This window comes from Crocodylus porosus, unplaced genomic scaffold, assembly GCF_001723895.1.
Source record: "Crocodylus porosus isolate Cpor-Errol unplaced genomic scaffold, CroPor_comp1, whole genome shotgun sequence".
Classification (NCBI taxonomy): Eukaryota; Metazoa; Chordata; order Crocodylia; family Crocodylidae; genus Crocodylus; species Crocodylus porosus.
The window spans coordinates 101425031-101435856 of record NW_017728943.1 but is presented as its reverse complement, the minus strand read 5'-3'; the positions used below and the strand labels follow the sequence as shown (position 1 = coordinate 101435856).

The window sequence follows — 10826 nt, the reverse complement described above, 5'->3', positions numbered from 1 at the left end:
CTGCGCAGTAAGTGCGCCCCTCCCCCTCCTCCCTGCCCCTCCTCCCTAGGCTCGAGCGCTTGCCTGGGTCAGGCCGTCATGGAGCGGCCGCCTTGCGTCGCGGCGCCGCCTGCGGGCTCGGCATTGCCGGGGGCGGCCTTGGGGGAGGGGCGCCGCGGCAGCGCCTTGCGCCGCGGGCTGCAGTGACACGCGCCCGGCCCGCCTCGCGCCGCGCGGGACCGCCTGCGATGCCCAGTGAGTGCCCTTTCCCCCCCCCACCGGGCAGCGCGTGCAGCTGTGGGGCTCAGCGGGGGGTTAGGGGCCCCCAGCTCGGTTTGGAGAGGGGGATTGGAGGAGTTGGGGTTTTTTTGGGGGGGTGGTTGGGTTTGGACGGGTTGGGGTATTTTTGGGGGGATTTCCTGGTTTTTTTGGGTTTGTTTTTTGGGGGTTTTGATATATTGGAAGGGACTTTGCAAGATTGTCGGTCCAGCCCCTCTGCAGTAGGCAGGAAAGACAATTGGGTTTGGATAGATTGCCTACAGAAAACTGGTAGATTGCTTACAGGAAAGTAAAGGAGTAATTGGCTGGGGGATTTTGCCATCCCCCCCCCCGGTCCCCGGAAGTAGGAGAGCGCCCCACTGCAGGCTCCTCTGGGAGAGTTCTGGGCATAGGAAGGTCCAGAGCTGCTGTGGCTGGAGCCAGATCATACGTGCCTCTTGCTTGGTCTCTTGCGTCATCACCCGGGGAGCGAGGTGGTAGGTTGGTAGTAAGGGTTATGGAAGAGGTTGCCAAGCAGAGCGCACTGGCCAGCATCCACTGCCCCCTGAGCGAGCAGAGGGAACCTGTGGATACCGACCAGTGAAACAGACCTGTGGTTCTGCAAAAACTACTTGCCCTGTGGACAACTTTTAAAAGCTCTCGTCGCTCCCATCCCTGTTTTGTCTTTTTGTGCTCCCACAGATTCAGTTGGCACATACTCTGTGTTCCTTCCTGTTAACAGCAGGGAGGCTGACTGTTCATGCTCTGCATGAAGAACACCCACATTGCCAATATGTGTCAAACAAGCCTGCATCACACAGAAGTGGCGACTCTTCCACAGAGCTGTTGCCATGGCCTTGTATCTGGCATGTTTCGCCGACTCCCCTCAATTCCTGCCCCTTTTGCCAACAGAGGGAGATCCTGGCTCTCACTTGCTTCGAGTGCACCAGGTTGCAACACCTCTTCCATCTCCTCCAGGATCTTCTGCTGAGGTTCTGGCTGCACTGCTCCCCACACCTCTTTTGTTATGCACTCCACATACAGGCCCCCACCAAGTCCCAGGATCTCCTGATCAGCCTTCTGGCCCTAGCCAAGCTAATAGTCTAGCTGACCAGGAAGGAGGCTCTATCTGGGAGGATGCCTGGGGATTGCAAGGCCCCTTTCCTGTCCCTCATCTGTTCACCTATCCAGGCAGAATTTCACTGGGCAGTATCTGTTAGTTCCTTGGGTTCATTCAAGGATCTGTGGGCACTGTCCAGTATACTGTGCTCAGTGGCCCCCTTGGAGTACTTGTTTTGAACCTGTGACTTCACTCCTGTCCCTCTTTAATTGTCCCCCAAAATCAATTGACATATACCCAGTTGCCCCACTAATAATGGGGGGGAAAGAAGGGTAATTGTTGCTTTGTGGGTGTCAAGACCAGGTTAACTTCATACATCAAATAGGCCTGTGTTACATGGAGACAGAGTGGACGCTGGAAAGGAGAGTGTACAGGCTCTGACCAGGTGTCGTGTCGTGTTGTGTTGTTCTTCCCCACCCCCCAAACTATTACTTGTAGCCTCCAGCATTTGAGGTCTAGGATGTTCTGATTCAGAGACTGTGCTCCTAACTCCCCTGCTCAATAGTGACTGCTGCCTCTTTTTCTCCAAGAATGCTGCAAAGGTGGCTAATGGCATACTGTGCTGCATGAGTAGGTGTGTTGCTAGCAGATCAAGGGAAGTGATTATTCCCCTCTATTTGGCACTTGTGAGGCTACATCTAGAGTACTGTGTTCATGCAAAAAAGGATGTGGACAAACTGAAGAGAGTCCAGTGGAGGGCAACAGAAATGGTTAGGGAGCTGGGGTACAGGCCTTCCCACTAGGAGGGTAGTAAAGTGCTGGAACAGGCTACACAGGGAGGTTGTGAAATCTCCTCCTTTAGACAGAGCCTTGGCTGGGATGATCTAGCTGGGTATGGCCCTGCTTTGAGCAGGGGATTGGACTAGATGGCCTCCTGAAGTCCCATCTAGCCCTAATTTTCTATGATTTAATCCTTTTGTGAATCTGGCTAAGCTGTCAGCTTCTGCGCATCTGGCAATGAGTTCCACACTTTAGAATAATAGAGATGTGGTGCTGGAAGGGACCTCCAGAGGACATCTAGTCCAACCTCCTTCTATGAGGTAAGGTTGTTCCTATCCAAACCATTCCAGACAAACCATCATCTAAGCTCTAAGTGAGACAGCTGTCAACCCTGACACAACACAGACCTAACATGCTAACCTGCCACAGGTAAAGCAAGGGGAACCACAGCAACAGCATCCTTCTTCTCTGAAATATTGTAGATGTATGCTCAAGAAATTCCAGGTAGGTGGCCATGCCCCAAATACAGAGGAAGGCAAAAACCCATACAGTCTATACCAATCTGACCATGGGGTAAAATTCATAGGTTTCATAGGCATTAGGGCTGGAAGGGACCTCAGAAGATCATTGAGTCCAGCCCCCTGCCTGAGGGGCAGGAAGTTAGTTTGGGTCATAGGATCCCAGCAAGATAAGCATCCAATTTGCTCTTGAAGGTTTTCAGTGTAGGTGCTTGAACCACCTTCAATGGCAGGCTGTTCCAGACCTTGGGGGCTCGGACAGTAAAGAAGTTCTTCCTTATGTCCAGCCTGAAATGGTCTTGCAGTAGTTTATAACTGTTCTACCTTGTCATCCCTTGGGTCCTTCCTGAACCCAAGTATGGCAATCGTTCTGACCCTGAGCAGAGAGACAAGACCCTTCAATTATATACCATGTAAAAGAACTTTTATTAGTCTTTAAACTTACTACCTACTAGTTTCATTTTGTGGCCCCTAGTTCTTGTACTGGAAGAGGATGTAAACAATAAATCCCTATTTACTTTCTTTTCATCATTTAGTATTTTATACACTCTTACTATGCCCCCCCACCCAGCAGCTCTCTTTTAAACTGAATAGGCCTAGCTCTTCAGGCTCTTCCTGTGTAGCCCCTTCCATACCAGTAATCATTCTTGTTGCCTTTTTCTGGGCCTTCTCTAGTTCTCCTTTATCCTGTTTGAGGTGTGGGGTTTATCTCATGAGTCATGTTTGCAGACCTCACTGCATTAATGACACATAGTGTGGCACCCTTGAAAGGAGCTTGGGGCACCCCAGATTGCTGTAGCACACTCTGATTAAGTATTTCAGGGCTGGCTGAATCAGAGGCATGCACTTCTGTAATGTACCTCATGTACATCAGCTAGATTGGAGACATGAACTTTTGTGAGCCTAAGCTTATTCCACAGCATCTGACCCAGTGAGCCCAGGCTTACCAAAGCTCACATATCTCTGATTTAGTTGGTATAAGGCACATCTCTCCCCTGCCTCCTCCTAGACTTCAGACTAACTTGGGTGCTCACAAGATAAACACAGGTGTCAGCTGGGAATACCTAGTGTCAAAAACATTCTGTACTGTTGAAGTCTTTCAGGGGTCTTTGCAACAGAAGAAGTGCTGTTATCATTTTTCTGCAGTCGGAAAAAATGGGTGAAAATTAAGAGCTGACATTTTTCAAAGGGAACCCTGAGTCTAAAAAAGTCGAGAACTGCAGGCCTGTTACAGGACTGTGCTGCAGGAGCTTCTGGAGACGTTAAAGAAATCTCCAAAGCAGATAAAAAGTAACCCCTCTTCCCTTCCATATTCGAAGGCACCTCCCCTTCCATTCCCTCACTCCTCTGCCTGTTGGTGCTGCTGTTTCTGCTGTCCAGGGGCAAGGGAAGCTTCAAAGTGCTCCTGCCTGCTCCCCAAACCTGGGACAGGAGGGAAAATGGCAGCAAGCAGGGGAGTTGGGAAAGAAGGGATGTGCCTTTGAACATGGAGGGGGATTCTCATTTGCTTTGGCTCCTGTAGTGCAATCTGTCCACAGTGGTAGTTTGAGAAGGAGGCGGCTGGGAGCCAGGACGCAACCACTTCTGCAGCACAGGTTGCTCCTCCCATACCCCCTTTTGCCAGATCCTGGATCTACGCATAGGCAGGTGCAAAGCATGCTATTTGCCATTATTCTTGTAAAGCCCTTCTGGCAGTTGGTAAAGCTTATTCTATGGATAGTGAATCAAATACAGATTGTGTGCAAAGGGATGCAGCTCCCACTGAAGCTGGTGTCCTAACAGCTGTCTTCCCTCTGTTTCCTCATAGCACCAGCGCTCTTGTAAGAACCTTTTCTCTACCACTTGCCCCCTAGAGTACTTTCCCAGTTCTCTTTTTCCTCTTTGAGTCTCCAGCTTGACTTGCCAAATACCTTCTGTCTGTGTATCTGGACCTATTAATTACTGTTACTATATGTGGGGGCAAGGAATTCTTATTTGAGCCAAGTAATTAGGTGTTGTAAAAGTTTTTTTTTTTTTAAACTCTAACACCAGTAACAACAATGCTACAACATTTACATATTTATACTGGGAATAGTAGCATTTAAGTAATTAAGCAGCTTCCTATTCTATTTGTAGCCCAGGCACGAAGTACAGATAAGTGGAAAGAGAAAGCAAACAGAACTGGAGTTGACTTTGATTTTGGTTGTTCAGGCTGAGAGAGATTTCTATGTAAAACATTTTGTATAAATCTCCCTCGGCCTGAACAATCAAAGTCAATTCCAATTCTGTTTGCTTTCTCTTTTCCAGTTTTAAATTCAGTTCGCCGTTTAGTATTTATTTGGGGGGGGGGGAGTGTAAAATCCCCATAAATACTAAAGGGCAAATTGAATTTGAAAACTTCAGTTATATGCATTTGAGTATGAGACATAGGTAAAATATTATGACCAATTTCTGTAAAGGTTACTAGAGAATTCCCATTTGCGTAAGAGACAATAGAAAAATGAAGTGTATGGACTTCGGTTTTCTGCCCTTGAGTTACTGGACACGGAGCTCAAGTTGGGGATATAAAGTGGCAATACTCTGCTGAAAACTCAGTATTTGAGAATATCTCCTTGTCAGTGGAGCTTGGATACACATTTCACAACACAAGCAGAGGTTTTGAGTTGCATGTTATGCAAACATTCAAAATCTGTCATTTTTAAAGGGATGTTGGTGCATGTGAAGAAAAATATTTGGAAATGTGAACTGAGTATGCTCCATGCAGTAAAGTCTGTCTAGTCGGCAAACGGGAGCATGAGCCACGATACCAAGAAGGAGCTGTTTGTTCCCATGCTGACCATGTTTGGTTCCCAGACCAAACACGTTCCCTGCTTCTCTTGGGAATGGGAGCATTGACTTGGTGTTGTGGGATTGGCTTCTACCCTGGGGCTCAGATGCCCATGTGGGGTCCATCTGGGGTTTCTCAAAGGAAATCAAAGTGGTGATATCTTTTCCATGCCCCACCTCTTTGTGGTAGAAGATGCCATTCTTTGTGTTCTGCACAGCTCTTCACGTGCTCTTCCTTCCTTTTGTTGCATATTTTGACCATCAGTGGACTAGTTAAAAATAGTAAGGTGTATCATTAGTGTTGGGCATTTAATGCTTATTAAACAAAAGGAGGCACTTCAGAGCCTTTGTTTCAGGCAGACATTACTGTATCTCTTATTCCTTTCAGATGCTGGAGGGTTATTTTACAATCATAAACAGGAGAGACATTTTTTATTGAAGGTGAAGAATCTGGAGAACCATTTGGTAATGTGCGTTAAAATAAGCTAATGTGCATTAAAGCCTATGTGTAGACAAGCCCAAGATGGCCCTAGTGTAACCTTGAGTGAGTCGCTTGAGGGCAGTTATACTAGTTGTAACAGTGTATAAAATACCAAGCAATTCTAAATCTGATTTAAGGTTTTTCTCTTCAAGTGTTAGGTGTTGGAGGGCTCTACATTCACTGTTACTGTGGACTTAACTATAATCCTTCTTTTTTATGGTTCCCTTTTGCAAAAAAAAGTGTTAAAGATATCAACAGAACTTGTATGGAGTTGTATAGTTTTAATTGCAAATAGGGTTAAAGAGATTAGCTCTTTGAAGTTGAAGAATCTATAGTTGAATTAGAAGACTTCATTTAATAAGTTCCTATTTAGAGATATATTTGGGGGGCATCTGTTTGTGACCTCCATCATTGACTCACTTGTGAACAGAGGGAGAGCTTTAAAAGTTGTCCATAGGGCAAGTACGTTTTTTGCAGAAGCACAGGTCTCTCTTCTATTACAAGTCTGCTATTACTAAAACTTCACCTCGCTTTGGCGCTTCAGGGGGAACTTGTTGTTTTAACAGCTCATAAAGGCAATGAGGTATGTAAGAATAATAACAAAAGCTGTCATTCTTTTTAGAGTTGTCCTTTTTTTTTTTTCCCCTTTGAAAACCGGAGCCGCCATAAGGGACAGAAAAAGACTTCTTTAAAATGTATCCTGCCCATCTTACCTGGCATACTTCATAAAGTTTAGCTGATCCAAAAAAAAAAAATCCAACTCTTCTCTCTCCTCCCCTATAAAAGAACTCACAGCATTAAATACATTAAATACATGCAGGTTCTTTGAAATAGTGGGGTATAGGCTAGGTAGCTGTTTTAATGTTGAAGGTGTTTAGCTCACTCTTCCAGTAGAAGAAAACTGTCACCAAATTACGTCTTAAGCTTCCTTCATCTAAAACTTTTTAGCTTACGCATACTTCCAATTCAGAATCCGTGGTCCTTTAAGACTTGTTGGTGCCAAAGATTCATTGAGACTCAAATAACAAGTGACTTATCACATTCATCTGACTAACATTTCCCCTTCTCACAAATAATAGCATTAGGCTTGTTTTTTCAAGGGGCTATTCGCAAACGAAGTTTTCAGATAATGTTTCCAAAATTTACCTGTGGGTAACTGTAAAAGATTTTTAATTGACTTGTATTGCAGTTTTATTTATAAAGATGTTCTAAAAGAGTAGAGTATTTGGGGGAAAAGAAGAGGAGGCAGGAAGAAAAGGGGGCCAGGTTGCTAGCTTCAGCTCTCATTTTTTATTTTGTCAATATTGGTCTTCTCTGCTTTTGGTGGAAGTCCCAAGAGAGAATTTTGACTCTTGCCCCTTAATTGAGGAGAAGAACTGTACAATCTTAAATGACTCCTTAAATAAAAGTTTTCAGTCTAATTAGAATCTGTTTCTTTTTCTGTTCCTCATCTTTCACTCTCTCAATTCTTCTGATGATGTTTCACTGGTTTTTCTAGTCACCAAAGCCTTAAAAATGTAGACAGGGCATTAGTTTCTAATGTGAAGAAGGAAGGAGGAGAATAACCCCCTTTCAGGCTAAAGAAAAGACACAAGTCAGTTTAAAAAAGAAAGAGTAAACATTGCAGGTCACTTTTAGTAGTTTTGTAGTAGATATGTACAACTAAATGTAAGCATTTTATTTAGCTATTGAGCCAGCCCCTTAATCTTCAAGACCCAGATCTCCAAAGCATTTAGGTGCCTACTTCCCATTGAAGTCAGTGATGTGAGGTAGCTAAATATTTTTAGGGATCTAGACTGAGGTGGCTACTTATGCTGTCAATGATCACGCAACATGCTTCACAAAGTAAAGAATTTCCCTTTAAATGTTAATATAATGGAAGTATTGAGCCATTCATTCTGTATCAGCTTTAATACAGCTGCCATGTTTATAGATGCAGCAGCATAACTCACCTGCAAATTAGCCACATCGTTATGCCATGGCACTTATTTTTCATTTGCTTCTTTTGAAGGTCATGAAACGCGTACGCACAGAACAGATTCAGATGGCAGTGTCCTGCTACCTCAAGCGTCGTCAGTATGTAGACTCGGAAGGTCCCCTAAAACAAGGGCTGAGGCTGTGTCAGACCGCTGAAGAGATGGCAGCTAATCTCACAGGTAAGTCCAACATTTTCTATGTGGTGTGCTAATGGGTAGAAGATCCTAAGGTTCTACAGAGTGATTTCCCCACCCCCTTACGTGTGAAAATTCCTAAGCATGAAGTTGGGAAGAATTATCACTACTGAGGGGAAAAAAATACAGATTTAATTAACAGAAAAATTGACAGAAGGGTAATGTACAAAGATGCACGGAGGAGGGAGGGATGGAAAGTATGCCGATTTAACCGGGGGCAACATATTCAAACCACACATTCTCCCTCCCACGGTGCATGAAACCGGTAAGCAAAGACACCAAAAAAACTTAGCTATGGAAGGATGTATGAGTAGAAAAATGAATGTGACTTTATGCCTCAGAAACATCACTAAGATTAAAAACAACAGGGACATCTTTTTGTGCGTCGTCATTTTGAAAGATCCTTCCAAACCTCAAAAGAGCCCTCCAATGACTGGAGGGGGAAAAGCCATCTATTCTTTCTCTCTCTTTATCTCCTCTCTAGAGCTTTTATGGATCTGTTCTATGCTTTTTTTTTTTTTCCTCCCCCAAGCTTTGTCTATGACGCTGTTCACTGTAGTATGTGAAAAGCACTGTGACTGTCAACAAATATTGGAAAGATAATAAGCATTGAAGAGATTAATTGCTAAAGATGGAACGTGAATACATGAAGGTAGAAGGGAAATGTAAGCTAATTGTGAGAGAGGGAGAGAAGGGGAGAAATCTTGTCAGTGAGCTCACTTAGCCTGTAACAGTTGCCTAGCAGAGTGGTAGGAGCCATATTACTTGAGATGCAGCTTATCTGGGCAAAACCCTGTTACTGTGCAGTCCTATATAAAGAGGAAAATAGGATTGGGTGATATAACAGGCCTTTTCTAGTGTTTAAAATTGATTTGCCACAATTCCAAGGCAGAAATGAGTGAATGCTGGGTAAATGGCAGGTTCAACTTTTAACTGATATACAAGAGAAGGGGGAGAAAGCCATCATGTAAATGTAATTAGAACTCAGGAGCCAGAGTTTCAATTATCTCAATGGTATGTGGTATGTCAAGCATCTTAGATGGACGTACATAGTGGTGAAAAGAGATTGTGTATGCAGATCTCACTGTATAAATACTGGTTTTCTATATCCCTCTTGTCAGTTCAAGGATTTTGTTGCTGGTGGTTCAGAAGTTAGTCATGAATTTTAATTAGATCCCAAATGTTGTGCAGCCTGCTGTCATCTTTTCAGATGGTTACTACTTCCTCATTTGAAATATATGCAGTATGGTCTAATGAATAAGTTACAACTTCCCAAATGAGAGAACTGTTGGAATGCCAGCTTTCTTCTTTGTGACTTCATATATGTATGAAGTCACAAAGCTATATATTTTGAATACAGTGATTATACTGTGAGATTTAGCAGAGGTCATTGCGGGACCCCTGGCCTGGCTTTACGAGCACTCGTGGTGCTCTGGTGTGGTGCCAAAGGACTGGAAAAGGCCCAACCTGGTTCCCATTTTCAAAAAAGGGAGGAAGGAGGACCCAGGAAACTATAGGCCAGTTAGTCTTACCTCGATCCTGAGTAAGCTTTTTGAGAGAATCATCCTGGCGCATGTCCACGAGGGGCCAGCAGGGGAGGTTATGCTTAGGGGCGACCAACACAAGTTCATTAGAGGCAGGTCCTGTCAGACCAACCTGGTGGCCTTCTACGACCAGGTCACCAAATCCTTAGGTGCAGGGGTAGCAGTGGACATAGTCTTTCTGGACTTTAGGAAGGCCTTCGACACTGTCTCTCACCCCATTCTCATTTAAAAAAACCCCAAAAAACTAGGGGACTGTGGCATCGACACGACACCTACACAGTCAAATGGGTCACTAGTTGGCTGGAGGGGCGCATCCAGAGAGTGGTGGTGGACGGGTCTTATTCGACCTGGAGGGGTGTAGGCAGTGGGGTTCCCCAGGGCTCAGTCCTTGGGCCCGCACTATTCAACATCTTCATCAGCAACTTGGACAAGGGGGTAAAAAGCACCCTGTTCAAATTCGCAGATGACGCTAAGATGTGGGGGGAAGTGGGCATGCTAGAAGGGAGGAATAGGCTGCAATTGGACCTAGACAAGTTACAGGGGTGGGCAGATGAGAACAGGATGGGTTTCAACACTGACAAGTGCAAGGTGATTCCCCTGTGGGGGAAAAACCAGCAGCATACCTGAAGGCTGGGGAACTCCCTTCTCATCAGTGCAGAGGCAGAAAAGGATCTTGGAGTCATCATTGATGCCAAGTGAACGTGGGCCAACCGTGCGGGGACATGTTCAGGAAGGCCAGCCGTACCTTGTTGTGCACCCACAGGCGCATCTCAAGCAGATCCAAGGAGGTGATCCTCCCCCTCTATGCAACACTGGTCAGGCCACAGCTGGAGTACTGCGTCTAGTTCTGGGCACCGCACTTCAGGAGGGATGTGGACAACATGGAGAGGGTCCAGAGGAGAGGCTATAGGACCTGAACTTGTTCAGCCTCCACAAGAGAAGGCTGAGGAGGGATCTAGTGTCTGTTTACAAACTAGTCAGAGGGGACCAGCAGGCACTGGAGGAGTTCCTGGTCCCCTGAGCACTACCAAGAGTGACAAGAAATCGTAGAATCATAGAAGCAGGGTCGGAAGGGACCTTGTAGATCTTCAAGTCCGACCCACCGCCTGGGCAGGAGAAAAACTGGGCTCAAATGACTCCAGCCAGGTAGGCATCAAGCCTCTTCTTAAAGATCCCCAGGGTAGGAGCCAGCACCACTTCCCTTGGAAGTTGGTTCCAGCTCCTGGCCGC

At 45.4% G+C, this 10826-nt stretch overlaps 1 protein-coding gene across 1 annotated transcript in view; it reads left to right on the top strand.

Moving 5' to 3' along the window:
• Positions 1-148: 148 nt before the first annotated feature.
• The window catches only part of TAF5L (TATA-box binding protein associated factor 5 like), a 26313-nt gene continuing 15635 nt past the window's right edge, over positions 149-10826 (top strand). The window contains exons 1-2 of the mRNA XM_019549876.1: positions 149-234; positions 7893-8037. Of these exons, the coding sequence (XP_019405421.1) occupies positions 7896-8037 (142 nt within the window). The 5' untranslated portion in view covers positions 149-234; positions 7893-7895. The remainder of the gene's footprint in view (positions 235-7892; positions 8038-10826) is intronic.